The following is a 22181-nucleotide window of genomic DNA, read 5'->3' on the forward strand; positions in this document are numbered from 1 at the left end:
ACTCTTTAAATAACTGAATTTAGTCACTCTTCATGCAAAGCAGCCCATTATGTACTCGAGGGGCCCTGGTCCATGAACGCACCGTGCCGGCCCTGGCTGCTCGTCACGTAGCTGAGAGCAGCACAAGTAGGCGGAGTGCCCCCCCCCCCCCCCCCCTCCCCCAATCCATTGAACCGGTCGGATCAACGCTCCATCTCTCCCGCTGACACCGTTACAACATGAAGACCCGTGAGAGTCTCGAAATGCTGTTGCCGCTGTTTTTTTAATATATTTTTGGGAGGGGGTGGGTACTCTAACGGGGACCCTGTGGAGGACAAAGTCCAGCGGGTCCGATCACCGGATTAAGATGAGCAGCGCACGCCTCGCTCTCCACGGTAAAGCTCATCTCTCCCGGCGGAGACGTCGTTCATGCTCCGCTCATAGCTTCATAACGCTTCTTCTTTCCGAGTATGGAAAGTAGTACAATATTTATTTACGTGTTTATTTTACTGTCTTTTTGCGTCTGGAGACAAAAGACACCATTAACCTCATTTCCATATTTAAACATGAACTTTCATAAAACATTGTCTTAATGTCAGTAATCAACTGGGAGTTTTATGGTATTTGTTTCACCTTTGTCTTTAAAATATGTCATTTAAATGTTTTTGTTTAGTGAAGTCAAATCCCCACTTCAGCAGCTCTTATGCCCATCCTCTATATTCTGACAGTTTGTTCATATATTATTCAAAGCCCAATTTATACAGCATTACTAAAATGTATTTTATGGCTTTTTTTTAGATTTTATGGTGTGATACCAAGAGATAACATGTCGTTAACAGAATGTTGAACCTGGCTTCATCCAGTGTTCAGATTTCTGAACTGGAAATTCATGCTGATGAGGGAAGGCCTCATTTACATATTTACACATCAATTTTCAGAACTTGTAATACATAACATTCTTGTCTTAATGTAAGTAATCAGCTGGGGAAGATTAATGGTAATACCTGTCAGTTAAATATGTTTAACCTGTTGGCCTAACGTGTGTGTGTGTGAAAGTGGAGGTGAACTCATGGATGTGCTTCCTCCCTGTAGTGCTGCTCCTCTGCGGGTTCCTCGGGGCGCAGCAGCTGCTGCCCGGGTCCTGCAACTTTGAGCTGGGCACCTGTGGCTACACGTCGGACGCGGAGTACGGCAGCTGGAGCATGAATGAAGAAGGTACAGTGTCAACGCGAGCTTATTGGCAGAAATAATCACGCTCAGAGTACTTTCACGGCTACGGGTACTGCCATTTCAATATCGTCTGCCATGGTGGAAAGCATATCAGGACTCTGGTGGGGAACCACGAGACGGAGCCTCTTTAAACATGTCGAAATGTACAGAACATTGAAAAGTAATGCGAGACAGGTCATTATTGGGGGTTTGAAGGTAATATAAACTATGAAGGGGACATGAGGTCAAAAGGGACAAGACATTGACACTAGGTCAGTAGGTTGTGACCTTTTCTCCTCAGGGCCATAACTGCCTTTTGAGGTAATCCTTTATTTATTGTTCTGGGGATTTTCCTCTCAAAGTTCAGTATTTGTCATGCACAGCAATTCTGTTTGTTGCCTCAGTACCTGTACTCTGTGCAATGACAATAAAGTTGAATCTGAATTCTAGTGAAGCAATGCCAGTTTTCTTGTTCATTGCGTTATGACAATCTCCACCATACGTATGCCTCAGAGGGCATTACAATCTGTACACATACGACATCCCTGACCTTTGACCTCACATCGGATCAGGAAAAACCTTCAGGAGAGCAACAGAGGAGGATCCATATTGTACCTTCATGTCACCAGCTTCCTTTGGAAATGACTTGAAGCCTGCTGCTGTGTGGTTCGTAGTGAGCGCAGCATCAGCTGCGTGATGGCTGCAGGTGTTTCAGCCACAGACTGTATCTAAGAAGTGGACGTAGTCGTCGTGACGTCACCCGTTGGTTTGTGGACTGATGTTTTGAAGCCTTGAGTTTGGCGATTTGTCGCCATCTTGAATTATGGCCATCGCCATGTTGTCTTTTTGCAACCTATGAACAGAAGTTATCATATTTGTAATGCGGAAGAGTGACGTAGAGTTAGCGGTAGCAATCTGTCAATCACTGGAAGCCCGCCCTAAAACAGCTTTATGGTCTTTTTGACTATAAATGGACCATCATTTGTATTTATCAATGCTGTATTGAAGAAGACTTGAAACTACAAACTCATGTTTACAATGTTTACTGAGGGAATAAATCAAGAGAGAAGTAGAGTCATTTATATAGACTTCTATACAACCAGAGGAGTCGCCCCCTGATGGTCGGTAGAGAGAATGCAGCTTTAACACATGAAGCATAGACTTCTATACAACAAGAGGAGTCGCCCCCTGGTGGTCAGGAGAGAGAATGCAGCTTTAACACATGAAGCATAGACTTCTATACAACCAGAGGAGTCGCCCCCTGATGGTCAGTAGAGAGAATGCAGCTTTAACACATGAAGGATAGACTTCTATACAACCAGAGGAGTCGCCCCCTGATGGTCGGTAGAGACTGCAAGTTTTAAGAAACTTTTGCATTGGCTTCACTCTGCCGAACATTCTCTCTCCCAACTCGTTGAATACAGATGCTTGGTCTTTGGCTATATGCTTCAAACTATGATGCTCTAGATACCTCTTTGACAGCGTAAGTTTCTGCTGACAGCATGCAGCAAGGTGTCTCTTCAAAATAAACTTCTGTGTTCATGGCTAGAATAACTACGTTTGTAACGTAACTGCCGTTACAAAACTACGGTAAAGTAAGTCATCATTGACTCGCACAGGACATGGACTGTGGTCTTCTGTGTGAAAGTCTTTGTTTGGCCCATCCATTCTCCTCAAGCACACTTTGTACTACGTCTGGTGCACTGCGTGTTTAATTTTGATGTGGGTCACTGGGGGAAACAAGCAAAGATTGGAGTGAAGTCTGAAAAATGGCAATATGTTGTGTAGCAGATTTTCCTTTAAAGAATAGTCAACTTGTGGGGCTCTGAACCCCCGGGTAGGAAACTCCGTGGCTAGAGAGCCACACACGTCTTTTAATCCCAAAAAGGTGCGCGTGTGTGTGTGTGTGTGTGTGTGTGTGTGTGTCACTGCGATGGGTAATAAAACCTAAAACATCTCTTTGAGGATTTCCTGTCCGTCTCCCACTGCTCTCATTCTACTCAGTGGCACAAGCTCTCCTCCTCATTTAGTTATTTTCCCCGTAAGTAGTGCGCTTAAAGTTGCAGTCGAATGGTGGCCGAGACATTTATTTACCTCATGGGGCCTTAAAGATGCCCCCCCCACACCCGCAAGACGTATTTTCAGACATGATGAAGTTTTTCCACAAAAACCTACAAACCTCATCTGCTCCTGAGTGAAAACTCCAAAGTTAAACTGCTGGACACAAGACGTCTCCGACCCCATGGAGACATGTTTACGAGCCCCTGTACAGTACAGTACAGGGGCTCTCAACCTTTTGTAACTCGAGGTCTTATCAAGAACAAATGAAAATATTACATTCCAAAATAAATTACTATAAAAAATATTTATACACACGTATTTGATTTGGCGTCTGTATGAGATGCAATAACTCCATCTGTGTCATTATTAGACATTGTGTCATAGTTTGAGGTGTCGGGCCACTGACCAGGCAGGTATTTGACCAGTTGAATAGGGAGTAGGGATATGTTGACAATATCTTTGATATTCACTCATCATAACCTACTATAGTCTTTGGGCACATGGTACTACTGTTTTATATTTCATTACACAGTAGTCATATGTACCCAAATATGAAATATAGTATGATAAGATACAGTCTTAGTCAAGCCCAGAGAGAACATGTGTACCTGCCATGTCCACGGCACTACTTCTTCAGTAACAACCGGAGCGTGTCCACATCACCGCTCTGCTTTCACTTTCTCTTTTCGTCACAAGAACTGTTCTCATTCAGTCATTATTTCACTTTGCTTTTACTTAATGGAAATAATGTGTTCCTTACTTTTAAACCTTTCGTTTGAAAAGTGCAGGAGGTGGGACGTAACACCGAGCCAAAGAACAGTAGAGGAGAAGAGAGGCATTACATTACATGTCATTTAGCTGACGCTTTTATCCAAAGTGACTTACAATAAGTGCATTAAACCATGAGTCCAAACTCAGAACAACAAGTACCGTTTCTTCAATAAAGTTAAACTACAAAGTGCTATCAGTAAGAGCCATTTAAGTGCTTCCAAAGTGCTACTACGGCGCTACCTTCCCTATTCAAGGTATAGTCGAAAAAGATGTGTTTTTAGTTTGCGACGGAAGATGTAGAGACTTTCTGCTGTCCTGATGTCAATGGGGAGCTCGTTCCACCAATGAGGAGCCAGGACAGCAAACAGTCGTGATTTTGTTGAGTGTTTAGCTCGAAGTGACGGAGCTACAAGCCGATTGGCAGAAGCCGAGCGAAGTGAACGAGCTGGGGTGTGAGGTTAGACCATGTCCTGGGTGTGAGGTTAGACCATGTCCTGGGTGTGAGGTTAGACCATGTCCTGGATGTAGACCGGACCCGATCTGTTCGCAGAATTGTACGCAAGTACCAATGTTTTGAAGCGGATGCGGGCGGCCACCGGTAACCAGTGAAGGTCGCGGAGGAGCGGAGTAGTGTGGGTAAATTTCGGGAGGTTGAAGACCAGTCGAGCAGCTGCATTCTGGATGAGCTGCAGAAGTCGAATGGCATTAGGGAGTTGCAATAGTCTAGCCGTGAGATGACCAGAGCCTGGACCAGAACCTGGACCAGAACCTGTGCCACCTTCTGAGTGAGAAGGGGTCGTATTCTCCTGATGTTGTACAGCATGTATCTACAGGAGCGTGTTATTGCGGTAATGTTGGCAGTCAGGGAGAGTTGACTGTCGAGTGTCACACCGAGGTTCCTGGCAGTCGGAGCCAGCACTGAGTTGTTGAAGTTAATAGTCAGGTCGTGGGTGGGAGAGCCTTTTCCTGGAAGGAGGAGAAGTTCAGTCTTGTCCGGGTTAATTTTCAGGTGGTGAGCGGACATCCACTGAGAGATGTCGGTCAGACATCCACTGAGAGATGTCAGTCAGACATCCACTGAGAGATGGCAGACAGGCAGAGATTCGTGCTGCTACCTGTGTTTCAGATTGGGGAAACGAGAGGACCAGTTGGGTGTCGTCAGCATAGCTGTGGTAGGAGAAGCCATGCAAGCGAATGACAGAACCGAGAGAGCTGAGAAGAGAAGAGGACCAAGCCCTGAGGGACCCCAGTAGTCAGAGGACAAGGCTCAGACACAGATCCTCTCCAGGTTACCCGGTAAGAGCAGTCGGTGAGGTAGGATGAGAAGAGTAAGAGCGCGGTGCCTGAGATACCAGGTCCTGGAGGGAGGACATGAGGATCTGGTGGTTCACTGTGTCAAAGGCAGCGGAAAGGTCTAGAAGGATAAGGACAGATGAGTGAGAGGCTGCTCTAGCAGTGTGAAGCTGCTCAGAGACAGCAAGGAGGGCAGTCTCTGTTGAGTGGCCTTGAATCCAGACTGGTGGGGGTCTAGAAGGTTGTTGCTGTGGAGATAGGAGGAGACTTGGTTAGAGATAGCTCGCTCTAGAGTTTTGGAAAGGAAGGGGAGGAGAGAGACAGGTCTGTAGTTATTGACTTCAGATGGGTCGAGAGTGGGTTTCTTCAGGAGAGGGTTGACTCTTGCCTCCTTCAGAGAGTTAGGGAAACAGCCGGCTGAGAAGGAGGTGTTAATAAGATGGGTGAGAAAGGGAGCGGATGTTGCGACGGACAGGTGCAGAGTCCGTTGTGGGAGGGTTGTCAGTTCCAAAGAGTGGGAGAGAGTAAGAGATGAAGAAGTGGAGTTACAGTGAGGTTAGATGTAAAGCAGTTTCTGGTGAACATATAGTCAAGGTGGTGTCCAGCTTTGTGAGTAGGAGGGGATGGACTGAGCGAGAGAGCAAAGGAAGACAGTAAGAGTAGCAGGTCACATGACTTCTCTGTCACCCAGAAGGATGAGCGGGGGCCGTTTTCTCAGAAGTTTGATAGGAGGACGTCTAGTTCTTCCAAGAAGTCTCCCAAGGAACCAGGTGGACGGTAAAGAACAACAATGGTTAGATGAACCGGATGAGTAACCGTCACTGCATGAAACTCAAAAGACAGTGGGGTAAATAATGGAAGCGGGTAGAGAGCAACACTCCATTTGGGTGAGATGAGTAGACCTGTGCCACCACCCCGACCAGAGGGTCTGGGTGTGTGGCTGAAGGATAAGGCCGAGGAGAGAGCAGCAGGGGTTGATGCGTTGTCTGGTGTGATCCAAGTCTCAGTGAGAGCCAGGAAGCGATTGCTTGATAGCGAAGCCAGAGATGAAGTCTGCCTTGCGGTTAGCTGACTGGCAGTTCCAGTGGCCCCCTGTGACGAGGTGCTGGGTCTGTGTGGAGCAGGTGGGCATTAATCTGTAAGTTAGGGGTCGGCTGTAGTTCATGGGCAGAGTGGTCGTCCTTTAACCACAAGGTCTCCGGTTCGATCCCCTCTCCCCATAGTTCATGTTGAAGTGTCCTTGAGCAAGACACTGAACCCCCAGTTGCTCCCCAGGCGCTTCACTGCAGCCCACTGCTCCTTAATAACTAAAGATGGTGTCAATGTAGAGAAGAATCTAAAGTTCAAAGTTCAAAGTTAGATTTATTGTCACTTCTTCCATTTGTGCAAACATACAGAAGATCTGAAAGTACGTTTCTCTCTTGTCCAACATAAAGTGATTGTAGTAATAATAATAATAAATAAAAAGGTGCACATGATGGGTGGGGGGGTTCTTGCCTTCCTCAGCTTCCGGAGGAAGTAGAGGCGCCTCTGTGCTTTCTTTGCCAGGGATGTTGTGTTGGCTGTCCAGGAGAGGTCTTCACTGATGTCCACCCCCAGGAATTTGGTGCTGCTCCCTCTCTCTATGACAGCACCATTGATGGTCAGTGGTGGGTGTTCAGTGTGGCCTCTCCGGAAGTCAACAACAATCTCCTTGGTCTTGCTGTTGTTTAGAAGGAGGTTGTTGTCTCCGCACCACGTGGTCAGAAGACTGACCTCCTTCCTGTAGTGAGTCTCATCATCCTTGGTGATGAGACCAACCAGAGTTGTGTCGTCTGCAAACTTGACCATGTGGTTGGTGCTGTAGGTGGTTTTGCAGTCGTGAGTCAGCAAGGTGAAGAGCAGTGGACTGAGCACACAGCTCTGAGGGGCCCCTGTGCTCAGTGTGATGCTGCTCGAGGTGTTGTTGCCCACACGTCTACCCACGGAGATCAATAAAAGTGTTCTAAATGCCACCCCCTCTGTGTTTTTGACACTTTGTCACATCAGTATGATTACCAGATTTTTGTTTTTTGCAAACCAAAGCATTCAAACCTTCTTTATTTAAAAATAACGCCAGTGCACTTCTTCTTAATACTACAAGTGCAGCCTTCAATACCAGCCTGTCATTAGTGAGCTGCAGTGCGGGCCTCTTTAAATGGGTCAAACACACTGGAATGCCAAAACAAGGGTAGCCGTGTTGCCACAGACGGAGCTGCCATGCAGCAACTAGGGCTCTTCCCTACTTTCAACATGTTGAAGCTATACAAATTGTCGAATACTGGACACAGACGGGGAACCCAGACGGTTACAGAGTTGGAGAATTTGGCGTGGGTAAAGAATTCCGTCTGTGTAGGCCGTCTGAATAGTGCTCATTCTTAAAGTAATGCCCTATAATTTGTATGTAACCCACGTAATCGTGGGCCAGGATGGGGGACGTGTTGGGAGGTCACTTGGGGTTTAACACTGGACTTTCACCCAGGAGGCCGCTGGTCGTGTCCCCGAATGAAACCAGAGGTCATCTCTGACATATTTGTTCCGTATCCTCCGTACTTTGTAAAAAATGTAATGCAATTAATTTTTCTCATGAAATTATTACTTTCACCCTTTAATGTTTACATTTTTTTTGTGAAATCAGGTCTTTCTTCCTGAAACATTGCAATATTATATCAGTCTTAACTTTATCCTTATGATATTATGATTCTATATCAAATTACAGAAGTATTCTCACAGTAGTGTCATGTTGTTTTATAGAGCTACAAATCTGATTATTCTGATGTGTTTTCTTTTCCTAATTTTGTCATCGGTTAGATGAAATCAGTGAGAAGAAGGTTTTTGTCCTATTATATATGAGTTCTGAAACAACTGTAGAAGTTGACCTGCCCTAAACCTGCTCCCGTATGTAATTGAGGCGGGCTGTGTTGGGATCTCCTGTCCCCCACGTTCCGCGTGCCAAGCCCCCCCCCCCCCCCCACACCCCTATTGTCTTGTTTTCCACCGGCTGCTACCCCTGTGAGCGTCCAGCCACAGAGCCTCCTCTGTTTATGATAATCCGTCAGCACAGTTTATGTTCCCACTGTTAAGATAAGTGGCGGCGCTGTAAACCATGTGTGCCATCTCTCCTCCAGCCAAAGCTCTCGCCACTCGTCTACGCCCTCGTCTACGCCCTCGTCTACGCCCTCGTCTACGCCCTCGTCTTCACTCTCGTCTTCGCCCTCGTCTACGCCCTCGTCTACGCCCTCGTCTACGCTCTCGTCTTCGTCCTCGTCTACGCCCTCGTCTACGCCCTCGTCTACGCCCTCGTCTACGCCCTCGTCTACGCCCTCGTCTACGTCCTCGTCTTCGCTCTCGTCTTCGCCCTCGTCTACGCCCTCGTCTACGCCCTCGTCTACGTCCTCGTCTACGCCCTCGTCTACGTCCTCGTCTTCGCTCTCGTCTTCGCCCTCGTCTACGCCCTCGTCTACGCCCTCGTCTACGCCCTCGTCTACGTCCTCGTCTTCGCTCTCGTCTTCGCCCTCGTCTTCGCCCTCGTCTACGCCCTCGTCTTCGCTCTCGTCTTCGCTCTCGTCTTCGCCCTCGTCTACGCCCTCGTCTACGCCCTCGTCTACGCCCTCGTCTTCGCCTTGACACGAAAGGAAAAGGCCCCAAACAGAAGCTGCAGCAGCGCGGTGTGCACCGAACCGCCAAGCCGCCTGAGGCCGGACGGGCCCCGGGCCACCAGCCCCAGTTGCTATAACTAAAAAAAGGACAGACTGCACCCGCTGTGGCAGACCACGGCGATGTTTTTCTGTTTGGTTGCCCTGGCAACCCTTTGGGCCGGTGGGCTGAGGAGGCCGCGGCTTAAAAAAAAGAAAAAGAACCCAAGGCTGAGTTTGGTGGTTAAAACCCGGATGGATGTCCTCTGTGATTATGTCCTCTAAACAGAGACGTCACATCAGAGGCAAAGACTTCAGGCTGAGCCGGACGCCATAAACAGAGAGACAGAGACGGATGGAGTGAGAGGGAGAGCTGTCAGGGACTCAGACCACCAGACCACCAGACCTGGACTGTCTACAGCTGCTGCCGGACAGTTTCTGACTCCTCTCCTCCTCTACTATGCTCTGCTCTCCTCCTTTTCCCTCTTCTCGCCTCCTCAATTGTCTCCTCTCCTCTCCTCTTCTACTGCCATTCTCTTTTCCCTGTTCTCTTCTCCTCATCTATCCTTCTGTCCTCTCATCCACCTCCTCTCCTGAGACAGAAGGGCTACCTGACAATAATAATAATAATAATAATAATAACATAGCGGACACATAAACTGGTATTGATTCTACACGTGTGACTTGCAGCTGATTGTCTGGTATGTCTCCAGAAGATACACCAGTACATGATGGACTCTGTCTGCCCGGTCCTGGTCCCGGATTCTCATTGAACTTCATTTGACCAAATAAGGGATCACAGAAATAACTGCACCTCCCCCCTGCACCCCCTCCCCCCTGCGCCCCCCTCCCCAACCAGATGTAGAAGTGATGGCACTTAAACCGGCTCTCCATAAACACTGTTAAAATCCAATAAATTGCCTCTCTGCTCTCTCAGACCGGTCAAATGGGTAAAAACGATGTTCACGTTTCCAGTCTTTACCAATCTGATTCAGAACATACGTCATTGTCTCTCTGGTTTACAATATGGCAGCTAGTAATACACAACCTCAAAGCTGTATGATCTAATATATACAGTATTTGACACTTAACCTTTCTATTTTTCATCCTTGCTGTGACAGCATTGTTTTTCATGCTACTTAGATTTAGAGATTCTGTTCTTTTTAGCTTCCATAACATGTCGTCTTTCAGACTAGAAGAAAACATCCAAAATACACATTGAAGTGTTTATTTTTCTACTTGTATTTTGTTGTTCTCCGAAAAGATGCGTTTGCATATTTCACAAAACATGGTGCTACCTATTACTTTTCTGAAATGTGTCTTATTGTTTTGTTCCACTCACACAAAACACTGAACCGTAACAACTGGTGATGTTTTTACCATTGTGCTCATAATGGCAACCTGATCACCTGAAAGTGGAACTCCGGTTGCATTTCTCTAATTCTGATGACCTTTAGGCCTTCTTAAAGATCAACAATACTAATAAGATACAGGCACAGATTAGTTTTATAGGTCACATCCCAGTCACACAGGTGGCCTTCAGTGAATAAAACCAACCCAATTACCTCAAATAAAACGACCTGAGCCAAAATGTCTCATACCCTGTATGCAGATTTCACTTGTGCATACATTTCTGTGTGTGTATATATAAAAAAATAAGATACAAAAGTTAACATACACAAATATTTAGATTTCTAATAGATATATTGTAAAAGTAAGCTCTAAATGAACATCATAAACAACCATATCTGAATATCCAAATACGTCAATCACAGAAAACATTCACGGTCATAATCTATATTTATTCGGTGAGATGACCAAGTTCTCAGGTGCTGGATCCAAAAAAGTGTCCCCTCCTGGAACGTGAAACGTAAAAGTAAATTTAATTTGGCAAACCATCGATGGCTCAGAACCGGGGGGTGTCCGGTTTGAGGACCTCAGAATCTCTGCTGTTTGCAGATGATGTGGTTCTGTTGCTTCATCAGACCGTGACCTTCAGCACGCACTGGGGCGCTTTGGGAAGCGTCCGGGATGAGAGTCGGTATCTTCTGCCAGAAGTCATTCTTCTAAAAAAAAAAAAATAAACGATTCTTTGTATTGTGATTTCTTTCCCTGTGTGGGGATCCTAAGGGATACGTGCTAAAGTATGAGTGGACCTCAGCTTTTTAATCTCTTTTACTTCCCATGAAAAGTTGTTCTTTGAATACATCATTGAGTTGACAATCAAGTTCAAATGTATGCCACTGTAAATAGTACACGTCATTTGATTTCACTGAAGGATTATTGGACTATTTATCTTAGTGGCAGCATCATATGGGACCGATTTCTTGAATCCTCTTTTTTTTATTATTGTTTTGCATTTCCCTCATGTCCCTGTCAAAATCCTCAGTTTTCTAGCAAATATATATTTTTAATCTGCTAAAAGAAGTCCTGGTCACCCAAAAAAACTGCAAAGTTCCCTCGACTTAAACAAAATGTGAATATAAATACCTTATGTAATTTCTTCATATTGTGGAGAGTAGCTACCAGAAGATCCATTAATAAGTTAATATTGGTGTTGTTGTCATAGGGCATTTGATAACGGTGGACGCAGCCGTCCTAGACGACCAGGAGCAGGCGGTTCTTGTCAGTCCACTTCTGGACCTGCAGGACTGGAGCTGCGTGAGGCTGGTGTACCAGATCACTGGAAGGGGTTCCCTGCAGCTCCACCTCAGACCGGATGGGGATAACTTTGACTACCGATTGTGGACTGCCAGCAAAGCCTCTGACAGCTGGCTCATTGCCAATGTGGACCTGCCGAACACCACAATCCCCTACCAGGTAGGAATGGATCCGGATCAGTGGGATCCCTGTTAATTTGAATATATTTGTTTATTCATTCAGTCCTGATCCACCTGCTATAGTGTCAGATTTATTTCATATGTCAAGAGTGCAAATTATCTTTCTTTATAGTTTTTTAAAATATAGTTTCTGTAAAATAAGCTCAACTAACTAGTTCCCCCCCAAAAAGTAAACGATTACAAAGATGGGTTTTGTTGAGGGCATATATAGCACATGGCACTATTATTAATTGTATTCAATGTTTTCTTTGAACACAGGGCTGATCCCGGTTGGTTTGTGGTGTGAAAGCAGACAATTATATAAATAATGCAAATCTAAATTTAAAGAAAGCGGACCCTCCTAAATTACAGTGAGTTTGAGGCCGAGGCCCACAAGTACTGTAAAGGAAGCAATGATGTCATCCCAGCTGCAATTTAAATGTAACAATGAGTGCACTAACCTCCTCCATCCAGTCTTCTTTGGGAACAACTGTTCAAGTGAATATAAAGAAATCTGAGAGAGAATAGGTTGACTCACTTCAAACTCTGTAATGAGGCAGTGAGGTTGTTTCACATGCCATGCTGAGTTATGAGGGGAAAACAGAACTACATCATGTTGGTACTTAAAGTAATGGCATGGCAAACATTTAAAGGCTGACAGTTAACTTGAATTACTTAAGTATGGCTGCAGACCAGCGTTTATAGCTCCAGGATTAGAAGGCCTCATGCATTACTGGCCAGCGTGCCCCAAGGCACTGACAGGAAGTCTGTCTGCCGGCAGATAAGAACTCATTTAGTTTGATATATATATATATATATATATATATATATATATATATATCAAATGTGCATTATCCCCCGAATGATGCCCAATAGTGATCGTGATGTGAAACTTGACGATATTTTTACGTCATTTTTGTGTCATGGAATGTAGTTCTAATCTGATGCTATAAATCTGTGTGACACGACGTGACCTGCTGCGATGTAAACTCTTTTTTTTCAGATTTTGCTGGAGGGTCGACCTGAACGTGTCTCGGGGAACAGCGTAGCCATCTTTGAAATTCACATTGTTCCTGGTTACTGCATAGGTCAGTGTGTGTTATATCAAGTGAGAGCCTGATGTGAAACTGTGTTTATTCTTACACCTTATGTAATATTGAGTAAGGAATAATGGTTGTCTTTGCTGGTGCTGTTCCCAGAGTGTAATTTTGAGGAGCATCACCTGTGCGGCTACAGTAACAACTGGAACCCAAATGTCAACTGGTATGTTGGCGGGAGTGTGGCCAGAGAGCCAGAGTCTAACCTGCTTGTAAACCACACCAACAATAACCAGAGAGGTACACACACACACACACACACACACACGCACACACACACACATCCCTGTAGTTCTATCTTTGAGATCACAGATATCATGCATTCCTTAACCGAACCTTTATCACAGCTAAATGCCCACCAACATTTGACCTCCACCTAACCTAAGCCTAGTTCTAATCTGAACTTTAAAAACAATTATTAACCCTGAAACAGACTTTTAAAGAAGGGAAGACACTTTCCGAAAATGTCCTCATTTGTTTCGGTCCTCACTATGTAGCATGTACAGGACGGCAAACACATAGAACCTTGTACTTCTATCTTTGTAAGGACACTCATTGACATCATGTATTCCCTAGCCCCTTACCCTAACCTCAACCAACACAACTGACCCCACCCCTTTCCCTCACCTAAAACCTTTACCATTCAAAATGTTCCCACTTTCCCAAAAATATACTCTGAAGGTCTAAAACTCCAATTGGTCCTCACAAAGATGTCTGTAAGAGCCGTATACACGCACACACACACACACACACACACACACACACACACACACACACACACACACACACACTCAGGCATAACCTGCATCCATAACTTTCAATGGCTTCAAAAAGCAGTCCAGTTTTATTGCAAAAAGAACCTTTCAAACCATTACTGCAGCCCGTCTCCTGTCTTTTTGTATGATCAGTATGTCCCAAACTCTCCAAACACATATTTCTGCCAAAATATGGCTAAATATACACCTCCCCGCTGTCAACGGTGTGGTTAGCTGTTTATGTCTGCAGCTCCAAACTGGTTATTATTGTGCAGAATGCTGGACGGTGCTGAGGTCTGACAGTGTTCATTGTGCTCATGATATGAGGAAATGAAGGAACAGTTTTATGGTTTGACATAATCACAGTTTACCTGCATGGCTTGATTAGTGAAGGAGCTGATGAAGAAGTTCCCAAGCAAACATATTTATCATCAACTCAAAGCTTCCTCGTGAACAATCTCCATTATGAAACCTGACAGTGTAATCAAAACTAAGAGATGTTTAAGATATAAGAACACAACTATTCTCGTATGAGACCCAATCCTTAAGTTATTCACAGTCTCCAGCACTGCAGCATTGTTGAGATTCTGGAACTGTGGATTTTTCCCCCAGTAATATTTGTATATACTTGTTTTGACATTCAGGACTTCTCTGTAAGAAACCTCATTTTCATTGCTTATAACTGTTGTGTTCCTCTTTCTCTGTTCACTTCATTACTGTCAATCACTTCAGAGTCAGGTTTAATCCAAAGCAGGTTTTCCGGTACATGGAATTTGCCTTGGTGTATAACATAAGAAGAAAGCAAGTATTGCAAAAGTCAAGAAATATAACTATAGAATAGAAAAAAAATGTAATCAAAAATATGTACTGTTTACAGAATTATAATGAAAGAGCTGTGCAGTTTTTAGAAGTGGTAGTTTCGTGCAGAAATGTGTAAAATTGTCCAAGGAATGGCCAACGGTCTCACAGTACGGGGTCCGGAGGGGGTCCGTGTCAGTCGGGGTTGATGAGGCCAGTTGCAGATGCACTATGTGCCTATTGAAACTCCAAATCATGACAATCTATGAGGATAACAACATATTCTAACAGCTCATGGTCTGCCAGTTTGAAACATCCAGGATCCAGAACTGCTCAGTTGTTTGGGGAGGATGAAGACCGGCAGGTTCAGACCTTTTGGTTCTGCATCCCTCAATAGTCGATGCTCATTGAGGTCCTTCAAGAAAACATCTGTTTGAACTCTAAACACTGATGGAGATGTGTATGACTCACCAAACATGAGTCAGAGTAACAATCCATTCGTTAATGTGTTTTTGCTACATATAAAAGCACCCACATCCTATAATTGTGACTGTAATAGCCCATAACGTTCTGCTCATCTTTCTCTTCCACTGCTCCAGGCCAATACATGTATGTGGACTCTGTGTACGTCAAGCAATTTCAGGAAGTAGCCAAGCTGACCTCGCCCATGACCACGGTACCCATAGCCGGCTGCCTGTCCTTCTACTACAACAGAGATCAGGAGAGGGGAAATATCTTTTTGGTTTTCACCAGAGACCAGTTGGGCCACTATGAGGAGATCTGGAGGCCAGAAGTGTATGCTACCGCTGGCTGGACTCAAGTCAGCCTTGATATCAAGGCCCCACACCCGCTGGAGGTCAGTAGACCTATAATTATAAATAAAGCTTTGGAAAATGGCTAAATGTGTTTTCTTTAAATATAAATAGTAGAAATAAAGTCTTATTTTTGTGGCTTTTTAGATCATTTTTGTCAGTTATGATGACGTTGTTTCTAACCAGGTCTCAACCAGAAGCTGTCTGGTTGAGTGCAGACTAACAATACGTATGGAGAACAAAGGAGGCAGAATGCATTGGCCAAAACGCAATCTGGCAACCCACCGGCTATCGCCTGGCAATCAATTAGCTTTTTATTGGTTTCAAATTAGCTTGTAAACTGGCTACTTGTGAAACAATCCAGTTGTAGACGTCATCTCTCCAGCCTTGCGTCTCAAGCTACTTATTGGAATGTGATAAATGAGCAGTGCACGAAAACAGAAGTCTTGGCCTCGATGTCCGGTGGCTACACCGGAACCCCAGAAATATATACGCCCTTGTCCACAGAAGCTTATCCATCGTCAGACTCTGGCGTAGCTTGGTCAAATCTGAAAATAACCCTGATAATGTCCTCAGGGTTATCTCTGCTTGGGCTTGAGTCTCAAAAGCAGCCGGCGGGGTTTAAAAGATGTGGGGAGGGAGGGAGGGAGGGAGGGTCTAACAAAAGGTGCCATTAAGTTGCATCATGGGAAACGTGGGATCCAGTGTTGTTTGAGCTTGACCCATACAGACTTCTTACAGCCAGGACATCTCAGCCTCTGCTGCATAGATTGGGACAGATTTTGCAGTTGTCAGCAGAGATCATTGTTCTGACCCTTGGCAGCCGCCGCATAGATGAACTTATGGCTTGCGGAGAAACGCTCATGCTCAGCCTGTCTGTGTTGGCCTTTTGACTGTGGAGGAGTTTGTCTGACTGCAGCAGCTGAAAAGCTCCACCATAGAGAATCGGTAATGATTCTACTTTCCCTGCACAGTCGGCTCCAGATTCCGATGTTTATGTAATACAGACTGAGACCACGCACCGCCCTCACAGGAGTTATGTCGCGTGTCTGCTGCTCTTCTCTTGCAAGCTTTCAGCTGTCCCCACACCAATGCATATTCCACATGGTGGCAGAGAATTATACCTTATTATACTTTTTCATGACAGCTTAAATGTGGCTTCTTCTTCTTTTGGCTGCTCCCTTTTGGGGTCGCTGCAGCAGATCATCTCTTTCCATCTAGTTGCTAAACGCAGCCTCGGCCTATCTGGTGTGTAAATCAGATTTTATGATCTGCCTATTTGGCATTTGTTTTAGTGCAGATTTACTCTCAGCTTTCAGAAGTTTGTTTCTTAGTAGGTTTATGAGAGGTAGTTGCTGCAAACTAATCTTCCTTGTAACTTATTTCAAGTGTTTTCGTGTTATTAGTCCAGTGTATATGTCCACTGCTCTGCAGCCAGATATTGCCGTGAGCCTCTTGTGCCTCTTCACTTCATGTCTTTTTTATCTGACAGAAAGTGACAGATGTTTTTCCAAATCTTATGAAAGACAAACTAATCCGATAATCCACTGTCTCATTCTTGCGTTGTGGATGGAAGCACTCTGTGGCTGTCAGATGGGGATTCTCTGTGACTGCACAGTTTCCTTCCCTTGTGCTTTCAGCCAGAACGCCTCCTACAGCCGGCTGCTGTGGAAAGAAGCTTGCATAACATTACTAACTGGGTCAGTTCCCCAGTCCAACCGAGCCAAGAGCCGTACAGAGCTTTACCATCAAGCAACACTTCGCTGACTAACCCATGTTTCTGAGTTTACCCTCCACTGATGTCACTGTCTGGCTTCTCCAGCAGCTGTCTGATCTATCAATATTTGCCGTGCACCCATAACGTGTCTTTGTAACAATTCACAGAGCAGAATTAATGAGTCTAAGACTGAAACAGGCAGACATTAAAGTCATGCATTGCTCGTTGCCCATCTAATAATGGTGGCTGCTTATTTCCAGGTGGTGTTTGAGGTGGCCTTCAACAGTGCCAGAGGTGGATACGTGGCCATTGATGACATCTCCTTTTCTCCTGAATTCTGCCACACTGACACAGGTGATTGTAGGGGGGTAAAGGACGGCCGCACTCAGACTGTTCCGCATGTGAGACCCCTGGATTAACGTGAGATGAGAAAGAAGGCAGAGGAGAGGGGGGGAGGGGGCAATGTAAAGAGAAAGGGAAATGCGTGGGAAACTCTTTGATTGTAGGCATTCTATGTTCTGTTTAATGAATGATGATGATGGTGGTTTAGACTGGGGAGAAGGGGGAGGAGCGTCCTAATCACTAATCATCCAACTGCTAATACATTTTTCAAATACAGCAGTGACCGCACACACTGCGATGAATGTCCATGTCGATAAACTACCACATCCATGCGCACTATTCATACCCCTGACCTCTGTTGTTAAAGATGTTGCGTTTTGTGGTCCCAGAGCCGACCGTTGACCCCGCCATCGCCAACTGTGACTTTGAGAACGGGCTGTGCCTGTACTATCAGGAGAGGACAGAGAGTAAGGTGTGGAGCAGAGTTTCCGTGAAGCCGAATGCCTACAGGATCGGAGACCATACCACAGGAACCGGTGAGTCACACTGCGCCACAGACTTCAGGACATGATTCATGAGGACAGATGTCTGCTACGGGACAACAAGAATGCTTTCCTGTGGTAATGTATTTTTGTTGGATTGGGTGGTGAATAAGACAACGCCATCTTGGTTTTATGACCCAGAACTGAAACTGGAGCTCAGGACAACCAAGATATTTTTAAGCTTCGGCTGCCCCCTCTCAGTCGATTAGTAGACAAATCGGTTGTTTTATTCTTAGTAACTAAGAAAAGTCGATTTGTATTTTTTATGCTATTTTTATCAAGCAAGTTATCCGGTAAAAACAAGCTGCCAGTGATGTCATAACTAAATCAACTAATCGATCAATCGACAAGCTCAAATGAGTGTTAGTTGTCTAAGCATTTCTTTGGTCAAGGGCATCCCCAGAAAACCCATTGTTTTAAGACAAAAACTCCCCAACAGGACAATGCTGTGGTTGCAACCTGTCAATCACAGTAAGCACTGAAGCATCCCCCGCTTTATGGTCTGTTTGACACTAAATGACCATAATTTACTAAATGAACATCACGCTGTATTGAAGAAGACTTGAAACTAGAGATTGAGACCAAAAACTAATGTTTACAATGTTTACTGAGGGAATACATCAAGAGAAGTAGAGTCATTTATATAGACTTCTATACAACCAGAGGAGTCGCCCCCTGGTGGTCAGGAGAGAGAATGCAGCTTTAGCACATGAAGCATAGACTTCTATACAACCAGAGGAGTCGCCCCCTGGTGGTCAGGAGAGAGAATGCAGCTTTAACAAATGAAGCATAGACTTCTATACAACCAGAGGAGTCGCCCCCTGGTGGTCAAGAGAGAGAATGCAGCTTTAATACATGAAGCATAGACTTCTATACAACCAGAGGAGTCGCCCCGTGGTGGTCAGGAGAGAGAATGCAGCTTTAACACATGAAGCATAGACTTCTATACAACCAGAGGAGTCGCCCCCTGATGGCCATTAGGAAGAAAGAAAGTTAAAGGCACTTTGACACTGACTTAGGTTGCCCACCACGCAAGACAATTGGTTTCCTCACTTTCTGCCCCAAGGTGGACCGGGTGTTTTACTTTGCACATAGTCAAACTAACACCACCACCTTTGTTGTTAATGATGATCTTTCTCCCATCTAGGCTGTTTCCTCCTGGCAAACATCCGTTTCACTTCGCAGCCTGGCTATGTGGGTCGGCTGCATGGTCCACTGTTACCAGGGAACCACAAATACTGCCTGAGGTTCTACTACCTGCTGCATGGCTATAGGAAAGTAGACAATGCTCTGTTTCTCTACATTTATGACGAGAACAATGTGGCCCAGGAGAAGGTGTGGAGCCTGACTGACACTGCCAGGGCTGTATGGACTGAGGTGGAGATCACCTACATGAAGCCAATGCTCTCCAAGGTGTGAAGCATTAGATGGGTGATGGTTGTGGAAGACTGGATAAATGGACGGGTGTATGGGGATGGATGGATGAATATGGATAGATGGATGGACAGATGAATGACAAGAGTGATATCTGGATAAATGGATCTTCTCTGTTTCCCAGGTAGTGTTTGTCAGCATATGTAAGAACTTCTGGGAATGTGGCCTTGCAGCCATCGATGACATCACTGTCAGCCTGGGCGACTGTCAAATGACAGCAGGTAAAAGGCTCTCAAAGATACGCACTTAAGCCAGGAGCCTCCTTAATGCTCCCAACACATTAAGGACCAACACTCCCTAATCGCTGATCCTGGAGTTTTCATGGAAAAACTGCAGCACACGTTGCGCCGGGCCCTTTCATGAATAAATCCAGCCTCGAGTGTCCTTGCTCACCTTGCTCACCTAGTGCACTGACTGCGAGCTCTTTTTTGCTCCTCAGGCTCCTTCCCGGGCCAGTGTGACTTTGAAGGCGGAGTCTGTGGCTACACCCAGGATAAGAGAGAAGACAAAGCCGACTGGCTGCGAGTCCGAGGACACACCCCCACCTCCTATACAGGACCCCAAGGAGACCACACCACTGGGGTGGGTGAGTCATTTACTCAGGCGTTTCTTTGTTCATTCATTCAGAGAGCATCTCCCCCCCCCCTTCCCTTGAAGCATGAATGCATCATCCCACTTTCCATAGTGTCCCATAACCGGGCCCCCCCCCCCCCCCCCCAGGCTACTTCATGTACATCGAGGCGTCGCTTATGCGTCCGGGTCACAAGGCCCGACTGCTGACCTCTGACCTGCGGGGCTCCTCGTCATCTCAGTGCCTGGTCTTCTACCACCATATGTACGGCTCCGGCACCGGGATACTGAGCGTGCTCCTGCGCCGCGGCGGCGGAGCACAGGACACGTTGCTGTGGCGACGCCGCGGCGAGCAGAGCGTCAGCTGGATGAGGGCGATGGTGGACTACCACTGCGACGTCCGACACCAGGTGCGTCAGTGGGAGTCACAGACAAAGACAGTGACAGTGACTCCCACTGTCCCTCGACTCCACTCGTCATCAAATGAATCAAACTAAAGCAAACTGCATCACACAGACTGGGGCCGCGTATTGTTACGATGTTATCGATACTCTTATCAATACTGCTTATCGGTTGTTTTGGATTATATTGTTAAGGAAAAAAAGAAAATTCATTCAGAAAAAGAAACAATGTTGCTTTATTATTCTTGTGTGTAAACAAATAGTCTTTCTGGAGCGCGATACAAAAAGTTCCGAAATCGTTCAAATACATAAGTAGCTAATCAATTATCGAAGTGATCAGCTTTCATTTATTAGAATGTTCTTATGATCAAACTCTGTCTTTGCGAATTTAGAACCGAGTTTCGGGGAGTTGTGCATGGTGGTCCCTTTTCTTGCTAAATTGTATTTATTCACGCCGGACATTATGGTTTCATAAAAACGTTACTCGGCCCATGAAACGATAGATGAATGTGTCGCTCGTTGGATAGATTATCTTTTAGTTTTTAGTTCATATCCTTTTGTAGCTTCCCAGTAGTGCTCCTAAAGTATATAACCTTATAGTGCTATTATACGAAGCCACTCTAAAACCTTTTTCCCCACGGTAAAAGTAAGAAACGTCAGTATGACCAGCAGCATTGATGCGTTAAATCACAGCACTGTCACATCATGTAGTTTGCAGCTCAAACAGACACATTTAAGTGTGTTTAAATACAAATGTAGGCCCAAAGAAAAGAATAAAAGGTCTCGCACTCTGTTCTTTGACCAGTGGACGTCACACTGGTCGCTTCACACAGTTTTGTGTTTCCTGCAGATTATATTTGAAGCCATCCGGGGCCCGACACTGCGGAGCGACATCGCCATCGATGACATCCATTTTAAAAGGGGGCCGTGTGAAGGTCAGTATACACATTGCTGCAGTGCACAAGGGGTAGATATTAGTACGATGTCAGTGTGTGAGCAGTAATATCTTGCCTCGTCCTCCTTCTCAGATCCCGGCGACATCACGCCGTACTCGGGCTTCTCGGAGTATTTCAATGAGATCGAGAACTGAGACCGGCGGCACGTCGGTCTGGACAAACGCTTTGTTCTCCTACGGAAGTGTGAATGTGACCAACCGGCCGAGACGAGTTTCAGAGTTGTAGAGCAATGCTTCTGTTGCTACTGGTGCAGCCAGGACCTCCACCCCACCCGTCCTGCTGTCTTTCATTCAGTCTTTTTAGTCTTTTTTTTGCTCTTTTTTTTGTTGCTTTTTATTCTCGTCTTGGAATTGGTGTGACACACCGAGGGATGGTCGAGATTTCTCCCCTGGACAACATTATCCAATGACACCTCATTCTCATGACACTCAAATACACAAAAGAAGTCATGCAAATATTTGCCAAATATGGCACGGGGCGGGTTCAGGTGTGATCTGGCTCTAGAGAGGTAGACCAGCACACGGATAAGGTTTCTACCCGACTGCTTTTCAGTTGACACCAATGAGCTAGGAAGCTAGCTTCAAAAACAAACCCGACACGTTACTTTCTGTGGTTCTTTTCATTGGGGTGACAGACGGAATTATCACTCACACACTCTCTCTCTCAATCCACATTTGGTTCTTTAGATAGTATTCGGTGCAGAGTTGAAATAATCAAGTGTGTGTGTGTTCAGACCTTGTCTCTTGGGCAACAGTTTTGGGAGATTTTTATGAGATCTTTTTTTACCATAAACAATACATCCTATAAGTTACCCATGACTTCCATACAGGATGCTGTTGAAAATTGGATGTTACAGTTTTTCTCAGTCGTTAACACACACAAGTGAAAATTCGCCACAATTTGCACAACCTTCACTTCATCTAGCAATCGCTTGAGGGAGGCCAGATGGTCCAACCAAATCTCAGCTGCTTC

The 22181-nt window shown here is 45.4% G+C and overlaps 1 protein-coding gene across 1 annotated transcript; it reads left to right on the forward strand.

Moving 5' to 3' along the window:
• The first annotated feature begins 346 nt into the window (after positions 1-346).
• On the forward strand, positions 347-21343 carry mamdc2a (MAM domain containing 2a). Its single transcript, XM_034542012.1, has 14 exons — positions 347-374; positions 1072-1194; positions 11536-11786; positions 12789-12873; positions 12985-13122; positions 15035-15291; positions 17225-17318; positions 17696-17842; positions 18996-19261; positions 19407-19503; positions 19722-19868; positions 20003-20262; positions 21104-21188; positions 21282-21343. The coding sequence occupies exons 1-14, from the start codon at positions 347-349 to the stop codon at positions 21341-21343; spliced, it is 2040 nt and encodes a 679-aa protein (XP_034397903.1).
• The last annotated feature ends 838 nt before the right edge of the window (positions 21344-22181 follow it).

Source organism: Cyclopterus lumpus, chromosome 9, assembly GCF_009769545.1.
Source record: "Cyclopterus lumpus isolate fCycLum1 chromosome 9, fCycLum1.pri, whole genome shotgun sequence".
In the NCBI taxonomy this organism is placed as follows: domain Eukaryota; kingdom Metazoa; phylum Chordata; class Actinopteri; order Perciformes; family Cyclopteridae; genus Cyclopterus; species Cyclopterus lumpus.